This window comes from Lissotriton vulgaris, chromosome 6 (genome assembly GCF_964263255.1).
Source record: "Lissotriton vulgaris chromosome 6, aLisVul1.2, whole genome shotgun sequence".
Taxonomy (NCBI): domain Eukaryota; kingdom Metazoa; phylum Chordata; class Amphibia; order Caudata; family Salamandridae; genus Lissotriton; species Lissotriton vulgaris.
This window is the reverse complement of record NC_141694.1, coordinates 1,292,376,667-1,292,397,596: the sequence shown is the minus strand read 5'-3', so window position 1 is coordinate 1,292,397,596 and position 20,930 is coordinate 1,292,376,667. Positions and strand designations below refer to the sequence as shown.

The window sequence follows — 20,930 nt, the reverse complement described above, 5'->3', positions numbered from 1 at the left end:
CCTGTCATGGAGCAATGGCTGAATCAGCTGACTGCTCGTAACTGCAGACAGCACCTCATGGACTCAGCACCTTCTCTGGTTATCATTCTGGACAAAAGCCTGAACATGCAGAAGCACATCAGTTATCTCACCAAAGGAGCGAACTTCCAACTCAGCCTACTCATGAAACTCAAACCCTTTCTCCCTGCTCATGACCTAAAAGTTGCAGTACGAACATTAGTGATTTCAAAGCTGGACTATGGTAGCACAACACTTTAATTCCTGCCTAGAGTGAGGACGGCTTCTCTTAGTGCCTCCCTGAATTCAGCTGCTAGGCCCTTAACTGGTACAAAAAATATTCCACCACATCTCTCCGGACTTGCGGACTTGAATTGGCTTCCATATGAAGGTTGGATACAGTTAAAAATTGCATATATGGCTCACAAGGCCGTCCACTTCAAGACATCACTGTATCTTGCTCGTAAACTGGAGCTGTCCTGTTTTTCTAGGGCCTCCAGAAGTGCCAGCACCCTTTGCTAAAACCACACAAAAAACAAACAAAAAAATTACCTATAACCAAACCTTCTCAGGGATGGCTCCAAGGATCTGGAACTCCCTTCCTCCCAAAATCAGTGTGAACCCCTCCACTGTCTTCTTCAAAAAAGAAGTCAAAGGACTCTTGTTTAAGAAATTTCTTCCTTAACATGGCTCCTTCATTTGGTTCTGGGTCCACACCCGTTGACTCTAGCCCAGCCACCTGGTTCACGAGTTTCTTGGACAATTCTAGAATGTGGCCTTGTAGCGTTGTCGATTCTGTTTTTTTTTGCCTTGTTTATTCTGTTTTGTTTACTTATAACCTACGTGATGCATAATCTGTAAAGCGCTCCGATACCCTTGGTAGTCATGTTCGCGCTATATAAAACTTTCAAAATAAATAAATAGGATGCTTGTTTCCAGTCTAAGAAGGACCTGGCCTGGCAGTTCTGGCTGGACTGTTCCCATTGGGCACAGGGTCAAGATAGGCATATGCCTGGGTTCAAACTGGAATGGCATGGGGAGCAACAAAACAATGGATTTAGGCCCAGATCTCAGTACTGGCGTGAATGTATGACAGTCTTCTATATTCTGTCCATCAATTGTTCTTTTTGCAAAACTTCTCATGAAACAATTTCTTATGCAAATATTTAAATTTCATAGGAGCAAGCAGCAAATTTCTTTATTCTTGACCTGACGTTCCTCAATGGCGGATGCCTATTGTGAATGCTACAAAAGGGGGTGGTGATGGACGGAGCATCTGAATCAATCAAACACTCACACCCAGTCAAAAGATCTGGGTTTAATCCATCACCGTTCTTTAGCCCACTCTGCCACCCCAGTTCAGACATGGCTATATGCAAATCAGTCTGACCCTGTGCCTCATGGGAACAGTCCATTTACAACAAGGGGTGGTGAGGGACAGAGTCTCTGAATTAAACAGAATACTCTCACCCAGTCAAGAGATCAGGGCTAGATCCAACACCGTTTTTTAGCTCACTGCACCATCCCAGTTTCAGAACCTGGCTGTATGCAAATTAGTCTGTTCCTGTCCCAGTGCATGATGGGAACAGGGCAAACCAAACTACAAAAGCCAATTCTTACACTGGGAAGGAAACAAGCTACCGGGGACCGGTTTCTGGCATTTCAGCCTCTTCGGCCCGGCTTGCTTGAATCCTGATGGTGCAATGAGCAAGGGACTCACATCTGAGTATACCCTTCCACGCTTAGGGTGGACAAAAATATTTACAACAAGGGGTGGTGAGGGACAGAGTCTCTGAATTAAACAGAATACTCTCACCCAGTCAAGAGATCAGGGCTAGATCCAACACCGTTTTTTAGCTCACTGCACCATCCCAGTTTCAGAACCTGGCTGTATGCAAATTAGTCTGTTCCTGTCCCAGTGCATGATGGGAACAGGGCAAACCAAACTACAAAAGCCAATTCTTACACTGGGAAGGAAACAAGCTACCGGGGACCGGTTTCTGGCATTTCAGCCTCTTCGGCCCGGCTTGCTTGAATCCTGATGGTGCAATGAGCAAGGGACTCACATCTGAGTATACCCTTCCACGCTTAGGGTGGACAAAAATATTTACAACAAGGGGTGGTGAGGGACAGAGTCTCTGAATTAAACAGAATACTCTCACCCAGTCAAGAGATCAGGGCTAGATCCAACACCGTTTTTTAGCTCACTGCACCATCCCAGTTTCAGAACCTGGCTGTATGCAAATTAGTCTGTTCCTGTCCCAGTGCATGATGGGAACAGGGCAAACCAAACTACAAAAGCCAATTCTTACACTGGGAAGGAAACAAGCTACCGGGGACCGGTTTCTGGCATTTCAGCCTCTTCGGCCCGGCTTGCTTGAATCCTGATGGTGCAATGAGCAAGGGACTCACATCTGAGTATACCCTTCCACGCTTAGGGTGGACAAAAATATTTACAACAAGGGGTGGTGAGGGACAGAGTCTCTGAATTAAACAGAATACTCTCACCCAGTCAAGAGATCAGGGCTAGATCCAACACCGTTTTTTAGCTCACTGCACCATCCCAGTTTCAGAACCTGGCTGTATGCAAATTAGTCTGTTCCTGTCCCAGTGCATGATGGGAACAGGGCAAACCAAACTACAAAAGCCAATTCTTACACTGGGAAGGAAACAAGCTACCGGGGACCTGTTTCTGGCATTTCAGCCTCTTCGGCCCGGCTTGCTTGAATCCTGATGGTGCATCCTTTTAGATCGTGCAATGAGCAAGGGACTCACATCTGAGTATACCCTTCCACGCTTAGGGTGGACAAAATATTTACAACAAGGGGTGGTGAGGGACAGAGTCTCTGAATTAAACAGAATACTCTCACCCAGTCAAGAGATCAGGGCTAGATCCAACACCGTTTTTTAGCTCACTGCACCATCCCAGTTTCAGAACCTGGCTGTATGCAAATTAGTCTGTTCCTGTCCCAGTGCATGATGGGAACAGGGCAAACCAAACTACAAAAGCCAATTCTTACACTGGGAAGGAAACAAGCTACCGGGGACTGGTTTCTGGCATTTCAGCCTCTTCGGCCCGGCTTGCTTGAATCCTGATGGTGCATCCTTTTAGATCGTGCAATGAGCAAGGGACTCACATCTGAGTATACCCTTCCACGCTTAGGGTGGACAAAAATATTTACAACAAGGGGTGGTGAGGGACAGAGTCTCTGAATTAAACAGAATACTCTACACCACTATAGGTGTGGCAGGGTATACTCAGACATGAGTCCCTTTCTCACTGCTCCATCAGGATTCAAGCAAGCCGGGCCGAAGAAGGCTGAAATGCCAGAAACCGGTCCCCGGTAGCTTGTCTCCTTTCTGGTGAAGAATTGGCTTGGTAGTTTAGTCTGCCCTGTTCCCATGATGCACTGGGCCAGGGACAGACTGATTTGCATATAGCCAGGTTCTGAGCTGGGATGGGGCAGTGAGATAAATAACGGTGATGGATCAAGCCCTGATCTTTGGACTGGGTAAGAGTGGTCTGTTTAACTCAGACACTCTGTTCATCACCACCCCCTTTTTGTAAATCGTTTTTGGCCACTATAGGTGTGGCAGGGTATACTCAGACATGAGTCCCTTTCTCACTGCTCCATCAGGATTCAAGCAAGCCGGGCCGAAGAAGGCTGAAATGCCAGAAACCGGTCCCCGGTAGCTTGTCTCCTTTCTGGTGAAGAATTGGCTTGGTAGTTTAGTCTGCCCTGTTCCCATGATGCACTGGGCCAGGGACAGACTGATTTGCATATAGCCAGGTTCTGAGCTGGGATGGGGCAGTGAGATAAATAACGGTGATGGATCAAGCCCTGATCTTTGGACTGGGTAAGAGTGGTCTGTTTAACTCAGACACTCTGTTCATCACCACCCCCTTTTTGTAAATCGTTTTTGGCCACTATAGGTGTGGCAGGGTATACTCAGACATGAGTCCCTTTCTCACTGCTCCATCAGGATTCAAGCAAGCCGGGCCGAAGAAGGCTGAAATGCCAGAAACCGGTCCCCGGTAGCTTGTCTCCTTTCTGGTGAAGAATTGGCTTGGTAGTTTAGTCTGCCCTGTTCCCATGATGCACTGGGCCAGGGACAGACTGATTTGCATATAGCCAGGTTCTGAGCTGGGATGGGGCAGTGAGATAAATAACGGTGATGGATCAAGCCCTGATCTTTGGACTGGGTAAGAGTGGTCTGTTTAACTCAGACACTCTGTTCATCACCACCCCCTTTTTGTAAATCGTTTTTGGCCACTATAGGTGTGGCAGGGTATACTCAGACATGAGTCCCTTTCTCACTGCTCCATCAGGATTCAAGCAAGCCGGGCCGAAGAAGGCTGAAATGCCAGAAACCGGTCCCCGGTAGCTTGTCTCCTTTCTGGTGAAGAATTGGCTTGGTAGTTTAGTCTGCCCTGTTCCCATGATGCACTGGGCCAGGGACAGACTGATTTGCATATAGCCAGGTTCTGAGCTGGGATGGGGCAGTGAGATAAATAACGGTGATGGATCAAGCCCTGATCTTTGGACTGGGTAAGAGTGGTCTGTTTAACTCAGACACTCTGTTCATCACCACCCCCTTTTTGTAAATCGTTTTTGGCCACTATAGGTGTGGCAGGGTATACTCAGACATGAGTCCCTTTCTCACTGCTCCATCAGGATTCAAGCAAGCCGGGCCGAAGAAGGCTGAAATGCCAGAAACCGGTCCCCGGTAGCTTGTCTCCTTTCTGGTGAAGAATTGGCTTGGTAGTTTAGTCTGCCCTGTTCCCATGATGCACTGGGCCAGGGACAGACTGATTTGCATATAGCCAGGTTCTGAGCTGGGATGGGGCAGTGAGATAAATAACGGTGATGGATCAAGCCCTGATCTTTGGACTGGGTAAGAGTGGTCTGTTTAACTCAGACACTCTGTTCATCACCACCCCCTTTTCTGAATCGTTTTTGGCCACTATAGGTGTGGCAGGGTATACTCAGACATGAGTCCCTTTCTCACTGCTCCATCAGGATTCAAGCAAGCCGGGCCGAAGAAGGCTGAAATGCCAGAAACCGGTCCCCGGTAGCTTGTCTCCTTTCTGGTGAAGAATTGGCTTGGTAGTTTAGTCTGCCCTGTTCCCATGATGCACTGGGCCAGGGACAGACTGATTTGCATATAGCCAGGTTCTGAACTGGGATGGGGCAGTGAGATAAATAACGGTGATGGATCAAGCCCTGATCTTTGGACTGGGTAAGAGTGGTCTGTTTAACTCAGACACTCTGTTCATCACCACCCCCTTTTTGTAAATCATGGGAACAGTCCAGCCCGAACTGCCAAGCCATGTGTTCCCTGGACCAGAAACAAGCTTCTGAGGACGGTTTCTGGCATTCCAGCCGTCTTCAGCCCGGCTTGCTTGAATCCAGTGGCAAAGTGAGCAAGGGACTCACGTCTGAGCATACCCTGCTACACTTATGGTGGCCAAAAGCGGTACAAAAGAGGGTGGTGATGGACGGAGCATCTGAATCAATCAAACACTCACACCCAGTCGAAAGATCTGGGTTTAATCCATCACCGTTGTAAATGCTAAGCTCCTTCATACATGATAACTCACCCATATTTGTTGTTGATCTGTTTTTTTACCTCCTTTATTCAGAATGTTGTTTTCTCTTTGGATTCCTAATAGAACAAATGCAATTCATTCACTGCATATCAGTTTAAGATACAGTAATTTCCCCCATATTCGATGTCAAGTACCCTCCCTCCCACCTCCCAAATTGACCTTTTAAAATCAGTGACATCGGCTTTAACTGCATTATCTTCAGTGTTGGATTTTTTATAGAAGCACCAATGGTGTTTCTTGTAAGTAATCTTCTGCCCTGCAGTTTGTAATTGCATCATTTCAGAATAGATAATGAATACTGCAGTTGTGCCCCTGACATACCCATTCCATTTCTTCTACTCTATATAGACTACAAATGCTTGCCAGACCTATTTACCATTGTCAAGTAGGTAAGTACCATTCAGTGTGTGGCTCTTCATTTTTTTTCTGCACATTTAGTCCTCACCTCATGATTCTGTCTATGACACGATGTTTCATTTTCATGAAATGCTGGCTTTGTCTGTGGTATTCCTCTGTGACCTTTCAGCCTTTTGTAATTTATGTATAGTGAGTTTGACAGTGTTATTAATTACTAAGAAGTGTGGTTTCACCCTGCCCTTAACCGTCTCCCTTGCCAAGTACAACTTTTTCTCTCTGGCCTACGCATTCCTAAAATAATCCTTGGACTAAACATATTTTCCAGATATACATCTGCCTTACATTTTTTTAAATAAAAGGAGACAGTGTCTCTCACTGGAATTTCTGGGTTTGTCTTCACAGAGGCTTGATACAATGTCTGCCTCGAGATCTGTCACACTCCAAACAACCCTCCCAAACAGGATCAGGAGTTCTCCCACTCCCAATCCACAGAACTCTTTTCCTGTTTTTCTCTGGTCTCTTAGAAGGCTGGAGTCATTTTTGCCACATCCCCTGGACACTGGATAAGCATTCTTCAGTTGTGCAATCTTCAGGTTCCTCCACCTTTGGCTGGCTCATAGAATGCTTTTGGCAGCTATTCAGCATCATACCTTGAGTTAAAACATTTCAACATGTTGTTCACAGATCACGTAGCTGTTAGATGGTACTTTTAGATCGTTTTCACAGAAAAAGATTTTTACTTCTATTTGAACTTGATTGTTACATTTGTCATATCTGACATATTAACCATAAAGTCCCTAACAGAGGCGTGCTAGCTTAGGGGTGGTGGGGGTGCTGCAGCACCCCCAGACATAATTATGCTGGAATTCAGAAGGAGAATGAGCAATAAAGATGCCTATAGATGTTGGGTTTATCTTGTCACATTTGCTGCACATTCAAAGACCGAGGTCAAATATCAGGCTAGAGTACTTTTATTTCCTCTGATTGCAAAGTGAAAGCATAATGTAATAGTGATTGAGGTGACAATCCTCCTGGGGTACCGGAAACTAAAGGAAAGACTGTAGCATGTCAGGATTTTATTTTTAACTAACAGAGACTTTAAAAAAACAGAAAATGTATTGAATTGAATTGAAAATGTTCTTGTATACCGCAAACTGCCACCCTACGGGTATCCTGGCACTTAGACTGAGAGAATTAACCAGATGACAGAAGATGACAGAAGGAAAAAGAGATCAGTCCTTAGGAAAGAGCCAGGTTTTAAGACTCTTTCTAAAATCAATCAAGGAGTTAATTTGTCTGATACTCTGGTGTAGCTCGTTCCAGAGATGGGCAGCAGCAATTATACCCATATTTTAAATTGCAGTGAGGAAAGCACAAACAAAACACTTTTTTGTTATTCTGAAGTGTGATGGGAACAATGATTTCAATAGGATCAAAACAAACCAAGACAATTTACTTGATAATCTGCAAATAATAGATATAAATTGAAACCCAATATCTACACTTTGTTATTTTGCTATATAGTTTTACCAGTAAAATTGCATGTCTATGCAAATTCAGAGACCTTTTCAACAGAAAATATGCTGTCTGTAAATGACCATTTTCTACCATACCCGTGCTCCAAAATATACCACCAACTATGTGCCACACCTTTACCACTATCTCTCTGAATGGGCATGGCACATTTGCTACTCTTGATTTCTTCTATGACGCTTGAATTTTCCACCGTTTTTAAGATTTCAGTGATGTGGCATTAATGGCAGTACCACCACACTATAAATTGTTCCACCACCACTGCGTGCTAGATCCAATTTGATCTAATACCATTCCAGCTTTTGTCGCTAGCCAAGCTGTTGCAAAATCTTAATTACTCCGATTGGTAACGTTGTTATCCTTTTAAACTTGTTTGCAAGTCTACGTTGTTGGTGAAGATTGCCTTAGGTGTCATGTACTCACCTGGTGTCAACTGCAGAAATGACAATGGAGCCAATGTTAGACCTCCTTTCCCTCCCGAGGACAATGCAGATCCAGGAACCAAAACCTGAGAGTCCACAATGTCACCCTTGGGGAAGGGGGTTTGGGATGATAGAAGAAAAGAGAGGCTTGGAGTACTGGATCTGCCCCGCGGCTGTGCGACACTGGGTAACAGGATTCGTCACTTCTGAGACCTCCTATGTTTTCAAGGTAGATGTGCACTGGACCAGAACCTCTGACTTTGCCGTGACGTAATGCACTGGAAATAACAAGAGGAGGCAGTTACCATTAGTAAACTAACAATATTTACATACAATGAACATGCATTAACTTAGGTGACACAAACTTACAAGTTTCAGCAGCAGCTTGGCTTGATAGCAGAAATACTAAAATTACAGATTGGTGTGTGGCACTCCTACGATTAAACTTGAAATACAGATTGAAGTTATTCGTACTCCCCAAGATACACTCGAAGCAGAGGTGGGAGATATTGCACTCCTAAATATACTCTCATACTGTAGTTGGATCATTTGCTTTGAAGATGATGAAGATGGAAGAATGTTTGTAAAAGAAATCCACTAGTTTACACAGCTTTCATAGATCGATCTCCCATTTACGACCTGATTAATAGGAGAACCTTTGAAAAAACTTTTGAATTGGAAGATCTACCCCGGCTTATTGAAAGTAATCATACAACTACATGAAGGTGCTTGGACCAATGTGGAACTGAGGAGATATGGTGCCCTAACTAGGAAAATTAATACGCCTAATGAACTAAAAGAAGGCTGTATGCTGGCATCACTTCTTTTTCTTACATATTGCAGATGTACCTGCAAAACGTTGGTCTGAGGATACTGCCCCACACCAAAACTAGTATGAGTGTTAATTCCAGCTACATTATATGCTGACGACACCATCTAACTGCACACCATATGGGGCCAGATGTACGACCGGGGGTTTTAGCTAGTCGCAAATTGCGCTCAATGGCGAGTCGCAATGTATGAGTCGCTAAATGCCATTTACAACAGTGTCAGATACACTGTTTGCGATTCCCAATAGGGTTGCAAATTGCATGCCTCATCAGTATTCATGGGGCACTCACAATTTGCGACCCCATTAGGAATGGATGGCCCTCCCAAGTATGTTGGCCTGCTGGGCTCAGCAGGCCTCCATGTCTGGGGCTGCTTTTTAATAAAGCAGTTTTTGTTTTTTTAAATGCAGCCCGTTTTCCTTAAATGAAAACGGGATGCATTTTTAAAAAAAAAAGGTTGTTTCATTTTTTAAGGGCAGGTAGTGGTCCCTGGTCTTTTGCAACAGGGAAGGGGTCCCCTTCCCATTTGCGAGTGCATTACCACCCTCTTGAAGAGGGCGGTAAATTGCGAGTGTTTCGCGACAGCAATTGTGGTCCCAAAACATTCTTACATAGGGTAGCGAGTCGCAATTAGGAAGGTACACACTTTGAACACCCCTTCCTAATTGGGAGTCGCAAATCCTATTTAGCGATTCGCAAATAAATTGCGACTTGCTAAATAGGGTTTGTATATGGCCCTATTAGTTTTTGCATGCGCAAGCGGGTCGCTAACCCGTTTGCACATGCAAAAATGGGGCGTACATCGGCCATAGGTCTCCAAAAACAGCTAAATGCCTTCTCTTTATACTATGAAGCCAATGATTGGAAAATACATTTCTGTAAAACAAAAGTAATATTTTCGAAGTGTACAAAAATGAAAAATACCTGAAGTGGTGGATTAAATCAGATAAATTTGAGATTGTACATGAATATACATACATATTTGGGTTTCCTTTTTAAGGTAGTCTTAATTTTAAGGCACATATGAGCAACCAGGAGCAGAAGGCTAAAGCAGTCGCCTGCTCCTTAAAGCATATGGACCCAGTCCTGGGATATGAATCCTTTGACGTGCTCAAGGAGACATGTAATATAAAAATTGTAAGTTTGCTGCTCTATGGCTGTCAAATGTTTGTAGATTCCGATATATTCGAATTGCAGTCCATAGAGATAATCATCTAGAAAGCTGGCTTAGTCTTCCACAAGATACAATAAATACTGTGCTCATTCTGTAGCTGGAAGTTATGAATATTAAACTAAAGTACTGGCATCGAATTTTAAGCTATGGCAAGTCTATATGGTCAGCCTAGGAAGGGACATTTAGGCATCTGCTTAAATGTTAGGTACATGTACAAGAAACCACTCCATGGATAAAGAATCTAGGAAATATGAAGGATCAGAATTAATCTATTTCTGATATTTTTAATGACACTCGACCTTTTGTAATGAAGAAAATGACAAAAAAATCTTATCAAAAGCTATGCTATGCAATGTGATATTGATGAGTGCAGGAAGAGACCTCAGTTGGCATATTTGCTATGTAGGGACTATAAGGATACCTTACAGCATTACTTAAAGATATAAAAGCAAACATATATCAGCTGATGGATGCTGAAGCTAAGATAAGGCTAACTGTAGTCTTTTATAAAATGGAAATGGAGCGTTATGATCCATGAAAAAGAGTCCCGAACTGAAGTTATTTGCCCGTATTCTAAACAATATTCTCTGTAATTATGCCATGAACTGATATTCTGTTCTGCTTTGGATACTTTGATTGACTGTTTTTGACAGCCCCAGATGCAATATCTTCAGGATGTATTTTCAATCATATTGGCATTCAATAAGGCCAGGCAATATACCATATGGTTGGTAAATCTTTAGAAACAGTGAAGAATAGTCTAAGTTAAAGTGGGGACTTTTTTTTCTAATAAAGTAACCATTGATGTTGCGGCTAAACAACTGTATGCCTGAATATGCACTTTACATTACCTGCTCTATATTATCTTAGTTTTATTGGATATAATGCACATGGTCACTTTATAAACAAATAACTGTTGTAAGGCTATTTAACTAGAAGAATTATTAATATGGCTTATGAAAGCGGATTAGAAACAAAAATGAATATTGAGTCGAATCTGATTGAATAAGAATTTGGCACCCTTTGGCGTTACAATGCCTGATTGTGAATACTTGTTTTATGTGCCATAATGCACGAGGTCACTTAATATGTGAATGCGTTTTTGGTTTCAGTTCGGAGCAAAATGAAGCTTTACAGTCATTTGACATGATTAATTATTAATAATGGCTTTGATGAGTTGGAATTTTATCCAACATTCAAATGATCACCTGATTACATTTGAATGACCTATGGGGTATGGGTTAACATTAAAAGAGTTTTGTATTTTCAAATTGAGTTATTGACTAAATGATTAGGTTGCCCTATGTTGGATCATGGGTACATAGTACCTTATGTCAATATCATATGTAAACATAGACATTTGGTTATACAAATTTAGATAAAGTGGTTTTATTCTTTGTTCAATCATTATTTTAAGAACTGATAAACGCAACATCTTATGCCAGGCACTTTAATGGTGGATATTAATTGATTGTGTTTGGGTGGAGTTTTAACTTATTTTAAATATATGTTGTATGTTTTTGGGGGTAAGCATTTCAGTATTTGTTAAGGGACATTGGATTATGGCTGCCTTGCAGTTAATGATCGAATTTTTTATGGAGATATTGCAATGTTAAGAATTTGAGCCTTTGGAGTAAATAATAAATGATTAGCTATAGAATATCTGTTTCTTCTAATTTTAGTAAGATGTGTGATTGTGCTATGTTTGTGAGCCTCTTTGGCTCTAATCAAACGATAAAATAAACTGAAACTACAACACTTCTGGCCATAAGACTCAATTTTCTGGTTATTCTATGCAGAATGCGTAACCGATTATCGATTACCATCTGGCATAGAGCTGCATCTAAATGCACAAGAGGAGGTACAGACCCTCATCCCTCTCTTCTTGATGGTATCAACGTGGATTCCTTCAATAGATGCTACCATCATTCAGTTTATTAACAAAAAAGCAGTCCTGTTAATGCTGTTGTCAACTCATGGGTCCTTGTCTTCGAGCATGCATTTCGGGCCTTTGTTTTCTGAGGTGTTTCTATTGCTCTTCCATATTACACAATAATTCAATATTAACACTTAATACTAACACTCTTGTGTGCTTGTCAGGCATTATCATCAGGCTCATCATCGAGAACATGTTGATCTGCATTCTCATGTTTAAAAAAAAATCCCTTATGATGAAGAAACAGTTTTTAAGACATTCACTTTTGTCTGAACTATCACAACCCTTGACAAGCCACGTTTCCTCCTTCTGCCTCACCACTTCCATCATCTGTGAAAATTGGAAATCATGAATGCAGAAGTACCAATTTTCTTTTTATGTTATATGTTCACAGTTTTGTAGATATTCAATAGAAACTCGGCATCAAGTGGTGCCACCATCTCGAGATGAGGTGAAGATTTAAGACACCAGTGAGTGTAGAACACTTCAGAGACAATCTTCATGACACTGAAAAGGAGCCATTAAATTAATATCTTACTTCCAGTAAAGCACTTGACTATATACTATGGGCACTGTCCATTTGAGAAGATGCCTGAACCTTCTTGTGCTGCTTTGATCTTCATGTAGTAGGGCAGCCAAAGTGTGTTGGGTAACCATTTTCATGTTGCTATTAATCAGAGCTGGTGGCCTAGCTAATGACCTTACTTTACCTTAAGAGCCCAAACCAGTCCGAATACAACAGAAAGTTTTATTTAAGTTCTAACATGTCCTCCCTTAACCTGGTAGCTTGAGCTGGGTTTCTTGGCTGGGGTAATTGGTGGGTTAAGAAAGGAGCAGTTTGTCCTAGGTGGGGGAAGCCTGGAAAGCCAAATCTTGCCACCTCTTAGGGATAGAGTAAGGGTATGCCTCATGAAACGGCACATGTCAACTGACCAGAAGGGAAGGAAGCCTTCAAGGGAAACCAAGAAAGCAAGCACACGTGCACACACAGTTTGACCTCAAAACACAGTATGCCTGCAAACTCAGTAGAACTACCGTAGTCATTTATTTCGTTATTCCATAATATAGTAAGATGCACATGGACTGTAAAGAGAAAATAAAAATCCTAAACTGTTATGTGGAGTACTAGTTCACCCTACACTATGCCTTTAGGCTAAGACAGGTGTTTTTTTCTGGTGCCAGAAAGTTTTCTCTCTATTCCTAAATCCCACCAGAAGATGGAGGGCTCGGCCTGCAGCATTAACAACATTTATCGTGTTCCCTGCCAATCAATGCATCTTTTGAACTGTGCTAGTTCCTAGACTCCCATATAGCTGGTACCCAGAGCACTGTGACCAGGGAAGACCTCTGAGGGCTGCAGCACTTATTGTGCCACAGTTAGAGGTCCTGTACCCTTACACACACATACTGCCTTTGCAGGCTGCGTGTTTTGGTGCAGAACAAAGTGAAGATTCGCAATGGCGCACATCTCTCTGTGCCTTGCCTCCAACCCACTGCCCTGGCATAGATCAGTCACCCCTCTAGCTGGGTGCACTAGACGGTGTCTAAGTCCATTCTTAGACATTGTAATTACAGTGCTGCTAATCAGAGTATATGTTGCTGGGAGTTTGTCATTACGAACTCCACAGCACCATAATGGCTACACTGAAAACTGAGAAGTTTGGTATCAAACTTCTCAGCACATTAAACCCACACTGATGCCAGTGGGGGATTTAATGAAAAAGGCACACAGAGGGCATTTTAGAGATGCCCCCTGAAAACTAAACCACGAGTAGTTTCCAGGCTGAGTGGCTGCTTTCAGCTGCTTTCATCTGCCATCACCAGTCATGTTTCTGGACCCCTGGGTCGAGAGCCTGCTGCTCTCTGGGGCCTGAGAAAATGTGCATCCTGGTATGGCGTGCCAAGCCTCCTCCCCCAGGATGGTCAAGAGTTCATGAAGGTGAAGCTTTAAAGGTTTGCCGCCTTTGTGAGCTTCCCCAGGCCACTTGCTGCTTTCAGCAACTGGTCCCCAAAGGTTCTGACCCCACTTTAGGCAGGAGAACCTGCGGGAAAAACAAGTGAGGGAGAATGGTGTGCCTACCTCTGCCAACTCAGCCCCTCAGGTGTGGGAGGCAAGGTGAACCACAACTCCCAATCCCCGCCATCTTCAAGATGGAGGGGCTCAGCCAACCAGGTTCAGGCTCATGCCTCCCCTCCCACTGGAGGGTGGCATAATAGGGGGTGTACACACCCCAGGGAAGGGACCCATTGGACCCTGCCTGTTACCTACCTATAACGCCCCTAATTCTAGTATTTAGGTGCACCCCTGAACCTTGCTTCTTCCTCCAACAAGAAGAAACTACAAGCCGTGCAGCAGCTAACAAGAGGAAGACGCCCACTGACTTGGCCCCAACCCTACTGGCCTGTCTCCCCTTCAAAACTGCTCCTGCAAGATCGTGGTCGGCAACCTTGAAAACCCCAGAGGACCTACCTGCCTTCAACTACAAAGACTTTGTCTCCCCTGAACACCGGATTTTTCATCTGCAACCTCTGTTTCCGGCCGGACACCGTGGATCCGCCCCACTCTGCAACTATCGTCCACAGCACAAGCTCAAGTGGGCAAACACCACGAGGAGGTCACCCCAGCGATCCTGACAGGTGACCCCTGACCTGCCTCCAGCCGACGCCTTCAGCCTAAATCCAGAAGGTCCCCACAACCAGGAGCTGATAAGATGATCCGACCCTAAAATGCACCTCTGCACCCAACGCCCCACTGCCTTGTGTGACCAAACAGACGGTGCATAGCCAAACCCTAACTTCCCAACTTACCTCTTGAAGTGGTGGTCCCACCCAGAAGACCTTCGTCCCCAAGCCTACAGTGCCTTTGCAAACCGGAGGTTTCCCATTGAAAACAACAGGGCGCCCAATTTCGAAACAGCACCCTGCACCCGGCCGCCCTAGTGCCGCGGAGGGAGCACCTATGGTGCTATTTTGTTTCCCCATTTGCCCTGAGCTAAAGTCCAGGAGCTTTGGTCCCACAGCCGACTGGCCTGCTAGCCAGCAGCCACCAACCGGAGGCCCCCTATCCCCTGTTGGATAACATTGGGCCACAGCACTCTGCTCCCGGCTGCCCTAGGGCCTCTGGGGGGGGTGTAACGAGAGTGCATCCTTGACCCTGGGGGAACCCTTGTTTTTACCCTAGAAGCTCAACTCCAAAGACTTATTACTTAACTGGTAACCGTTAACTTCATTTCTCTAGATAGGAACCTATTGACTGATTTTCCTCTGAAAAATGTTCTGTGTGGAGTTGATTTGTATGGACACCTGAAAAATAACAATTGTGCAAAACTGACTTTACTTACCTTTTCTCTAGGAAATTTCCCAGTGTGATATCTAGGCATAACCCACTGAGTAGAAAAAGTAATCTCAAAAGTAACGTAAAAGTAACTTATCTGTCATTATCATTGCAAGATCGATACAAAGTATATGTACAGCATTCCACAGTATTGCATTACCAGTAATTCAAACTGTAACCACTTCAAAGTCCATTTACAATTGCATTTCAAATTGTATATTTACTGCAAAGTATCTATCAACTTACATGTGCTAGGCTTGCTTCTTTCTAGAAAATAAAACAACCAAAAGAATATTTTTTTACAAAAACAATTGGTCTGAAGTTCAGTCTTTGAGTGTGTGAATTAATTTGCTGACTGAGTGTGTACAACAAATGCTTAACACTGTCCTCTGATACTGCCTTACTGCTCAACCACACTACCACAAATAGAGAGTGAAGTTCTATCTAACTTTACCTCTGCCTACCTTTAGGGATCAACTGGACTCTAGGCACACTATACTTCACTTTGGTATAGTATATACAGAACCAGCTTCCTACAGTTCATTTTTGAAGTTCTTTGCATTTAATTATCTTCTGCCCTTCAGCTAGCTATCTCTCTTGATCTATCTTTCTCTATTCTTATCTTCCATAACCTTCTTCCCACAAATCCCGAACGGGCACACATTTCCTCTGTTATTTGTGGTGATAAATATTGTATCTATACGCTTATATAAAGAATAAACTCCTGTCCCCTCTTAATTGTTGTCCTGTTTTTTTTTTTATTTGTTATTACTGGGAAAACATAAAGCCTATCTGCTGCTTTTTCCCCAGAAGTATCCCGAAAAGCTTTACTTTGAAGGACTAGCTGAGCAAGTGAATCCTCCTGTGCAGCTTCAACATCACTACCTGCCCATCTACTTTGGAAATGTGTGTCTTCGCTTTCTTCCAGTGTTCGACATTGTGATCCACAGATTTCTTGAACTGCTTCCAGTTTCCAAATCGTTGGAAACTCTACTTGATCACCTTGGTGGCTTGTACAAATTTCATGGTGAGTGCTTCATGTGAATCAACTGAATTATCTGTTTAGTAAAAACATTGCAGATGTCACAACCCACTGCCAATGGCAGCAAAATAGTACAATATTAATTTGCCGGTTCTGTATGTTCCCACTGTCTTTTCTGTGGATCATCTCTCCGTTCTTTCTGGGGTACAAATTATAGATGCTAGGCAATGCACCAACCAGTGTGCTATCCTTTCCTCCCAGTCAGTATTTCAAGGGTTGTTAAGGAGTGGTATGTACTTCTCGGGTAAGTACATCAAGGATTTCAATACTTTTTATCATTGCACTTTACCTCACAGGTAATATTTAAGTGACATAACCTTAAACATTTGTGTTTTAGCATGTGTAACTGTAAATACACATCATCTGCATTCCTCTGTGCCATAGTTTTGGGTGCTTGCAATTATTATTATTTTTTTTTTAAGATGGAGTCACAAGACGTGTTGTAACTCCACTCTTGATACACAATGTACAGAGACATTGTCTCCATCTCAGCTTGGTTTTGTCCACCACTAGGACCAGACATTCGAGAATGCTGCTCTACCAACCCTGCTGCCTTCAGCCAGTAGCTAAGCGAGGTTACATCACCACAATGGCAGGACAGTGCAGTTACAAGACAGCCCTTTCACGGGCACATGAGAAGAGTAGGAAATTCCGGGGTTGGGTGGGGGCATGCAAGCAAGTGACTGAACACAGAGCACCTTTCTATACTGGTCACCAGTAGGAGGAAGACTTGGAGGATTCCTAAGAGAATGGAGAAAGATCACCTCTTACAATTGTATACTAAATATTATAAGATATAGCTATTGCATTAAGTTAATAAAGACACCTCCAACAATACCACGGATGAAGAAGAGACTATAAAGAGAACAAAATTGACTACGAAATGAAGTAGAGGACCTGTTAGGCAAACAAGCCGGAGAAGTAATATCCCCTGGAGAAGGACTCATAGTGTTCGACTCAAATTAGATCCAGTATTGGTCCTAATGTCTTGTTTTGGTACCAGGGTCTAAGTACACTAAACAAGTCTATAAAGATGCAAAAATTCAATTTGACATCCCAATAAGAAGTCCTCCTCTTATATAGAGGAAGCGTGGCAACCACAGACGGGGACCACATGGCAACTACAGACCTCAAACCTTCTTACCTCCACATACCAATAACAAGCAACACACTACCAATTCAAGATCCTACACTTTGGGATAAAGTTGACTCTGTGGTGTTCACAAAGTGCCTAGCAGGCTAGCAGCACATCTTAGACGAAGGAGAAAATACACTTACCCATACCTGGATGACTGACTAGTAAAAGCAGGTATGTTCAACCAGTGCCAGGACAACAAACTTTGGAAAGGAGAAAAACGTTTTAGGAGCGATCCTTGTCTCACAGAACATAAGGGCAGTACCAGTGGACAAGAGTTTTAAAGCAATTGTAGAACGGACCTCTACCACAAGTAACAGTGTCTGTCAGTAAGGAGAGTGGGAGAAATGATGGGCATGATAACTTCTTGCATTGCACTAATACCACAAACAAGATTGCATGAGACCGAAGGAACAAGGGTTCAGTAACAATGATCACAGATAACCAAGAGTTAGGACAATTCTGTGGTTTTTTTTTACATACAAGGTTCTGAAAGAAATGTGATGATGGATCCTACAAAACATCACAGTGGGGAAATAATTCAAACCACAACCTCTCTTGGTGACCATCACAACAAGGACATCCCATAAAGGATGGGGATCCCATATAAACAAACTAAAAATCAGGAGCTAATGGATCCCCAAAGAAGCCGTTCAATAGTAAATGTGCTAAGAAGAAGTATGTCTTCCTAGCACTGAATGCTTTCCAGAGACATCTAATAGGAAGGACAGTTTTAGTTCAGACGGGCAACACAACAACAATGTTCTACATCAAGAAACAAGGAGGAGCAAGGTCACCACCACTATTGACATTGACCCAGGAAGTATGAAGATGGCTGAATCAAAACAGTATAATATTGGTAGTAATACACTTGCCTGAAAAACTCAACAAAGAAGCGCACAGACTAAGCAGAAAAGCAAACACCATACACAAGTGGAAACCAAAGCAAGATGTACTGACACAAATCTTCAAGAGATAGGCAACACTACAAATAGACCAATTCTCAAGACATTAGATTGCGAAAACCTTTTCCCCCCAATCCGAATGATTCTGCAGCTGACACACTGATTGCTGATCATTATTTTGCCTTTTTCTACTGTTTTCACCATTATGCTCTTTCTACTCATTGCTCCCCTTTTTTGTCTCTTTCTGCTTGTTGCTGACCTTTATTTTGCCTTTTTCTTCTCTTTTCCCCTGGGACGCGGAGGGAGCCTCAAGGCTCCTCTGTCCCAACATGTTCCCGCCTCCTGGGGAGCCGGCATTGTTGCTGCATGGAGAGAGCTGCTGCAAAGGCAGCTCCCTCCATGCAGCAGCAATCAGGTTCATCTCTTTCCTAGCCCATATGTCTACTGGCAGGAAAAGGGATGAAACCTCTGCTTCCAGCAGGCGGGAGCATTTTGATAGCTCCCTCCTGGAACTGGAGTGTTTGCTCTGGCTTGGCGGGAGATGTCAGCTCCTGCCAAGCAAAAGCAAACGGCTATGTCCCGAGGTGGGCACCCGGAGAAATAGCAGGGGCCGGCGCCGGGGAAGTAGTGGACCCCAAGCCCTATGGGGGCCCGGGCGGTAGTGGTCCCTGGGACCCGGGGGGTAGTGGTCCCTGGGACCCGGGGGGTATCTGTGGGCCTCCCCCATCAGGGACATGTCTGTGCTTTCTTTTGGCTGTGGATTTGGAATTCTAAATCCACAGCAAAAAAATAAATAAAAGCACAGGCTCCTGCTGTTGTTTTGAATACAGACCCCTGGGGAGAGCTAGGCCTCTGAGGCATTTTTTTCTAAAGGATGAGGGTTGCACAGGCATTATATATATATAATTGCTATATAACATTATAAAAGAGTTAAGTTTGTTGTTTATTAAAAATAAAAAATAATTATTGAATCTAAATTAAATGCAAGTAATCTTGTGTTTAATAAAATAGTCCACACAATTAAGTTCAAGTCATTAATAAATGATAAATATTTCATTAAAAACGTGCATTTCTGTATACCATTATAAGACTTTATGGGGATAGTTAAGAATTTTTAATGTCTAATTGTTAGCCAGTCTCTACACTGTTGCCTTCTGAGCTTTCCTACAGTGCTCAAGACCCCTAATTTAATGTGGAGGATGCAGGCACATTTTCTGTCCCAAAGCTGTTCCAGAGAGAGTTCATCATCACACTCCAAATCCTCCGGTAAGTAAAAAAAAAACCTCAAGAAGTCCAGACATGGTATGGCTCCCTCGCTTCCTGCCACTTTCAATAAGAAACGTTGCATGGACAGCAATGTACTTCAGGATCTCCATTGGCTACCACAGATTCGAACCCCACTCTAATCTCAATCCAGTCTAAGTCCATTAGCAATGCCTCAGGAGATTTAAGACTTCAAAGGTGCTATGTTGCAAATGTTTGGTACTTTTCTGGAGCCCTTGGTGTGCTTGTGCCCTATGGATCTAAGGAGGCCTCTAGTCTGGTTTCCTCCAGTCTATCTATTCCTGGCGCCAACTACAAACACGCTTAGGAGTCTACCCCGAGTCTGAAACTCTTTATGACTCCTCTTACAGCAACACATACTGCACTGGTTCCACGTGAGCTGATGTTTGAGGACTAACAAACGAAGTTTCACCCAACTTGATCTTTTCCACAGCCCTGTTCTACATCTGACACATTTCCGCTACTACATAGATTCTCAAATCCAGAGCTTCATTACATCATATACCCCAAATATACAATAGCAAAAGTTTTTCTGGATTTCCTAGGAGGCTTGTTGCCTTGACACCTACTGACAACTGGCCTCAATTTTCCACATGGCCCCTCTTCAGGGGAACCTCCCTTATTTGCTGTGTTAATCAGAAGGGTGGCAGAAGTTCTTGACCTGTAGCGTCCCTCAGTGGAGGTTAAAGCGAATGTAATTATTGAGGTTCACCCTTCCTGTCCACTCTTCCTGAGGTGCACCTACACTAAATCGGCTGCCGTAGGATCACATGTCTATTCCTCAGCAAGAAGTTCACGCTCTTTTTGAGGAGGAAGCTTTATCAAGAGAATGGCATCATAAATCAGGACTAGTTACTAGTCCTGTTACTTTCTGGTTCCGTATTCTAGACCTACGTCTCCGAACTTCTTCCTCAAGAAGGACACTTCAGGATTCTCACTTTAGCCCACGTTCTTTATGCCTTGGAACCAGATGACTGGATGGTAGCATTAGATTTGCAGAATCCCTATTTTCACATTCCCCCATGTCTTGCAATCCCACAGACTCCGTGTGCAGTTTTAGATAGGCCACAAGCACTTCCAGCTCTCTGTGCTTCGTTTTAGCCTCCCCTGAGCTCCTTGGGTATTCACAAAAGTTGTAGTTGCTGCCCATCGGAGAAGGTTGGGAATGCTGGTCTTCCCGTACCTCGATGATGGGTTGGTTAAGGTGGGTTCTTCTCATACAGTGGTAATCCACCTCCTCATCAATTGTGGAGATTTCTGTGGTTTACGTACAATGTGCCTAGGCTTCATTTCATTGGAGCCATCCTGAACAAGGTGCTGTTTTGAATCTTCCCTCCACGTCAACGGGTTCAAGATATCTTCAGGGTATG

General features: G+C 43.4%; 1 protein-coding gene across 4 annotated transcripts in view; it reads left to right on the top strand.

The window, feature by feature from the left end:
- Positions 1-20,930, top strand: part of MED23 (mediator complex subunit 23) — a 583,151-nt gene that overhangs the window by 460,998 nt on the left and 101,223 nt on the right. For 2 of the 4 annotated variants that reach the window (XM_086927430.1, XM_086927428.1), the window contains one exon: positions 16,008-16,221. In XM_086927430.1, the coding sequence (XP_086783556.1) occupies positions 16,008-16,221 (214 nt within the window). Of the gene's footprint in view, positions 1-16,004; positions 16,222-20,930 lie in introns of all 4 variants that reach the window. The other 2 variants (XM_086927429.1, XM_086927427.1) reach the window with 1 other exon arrangement.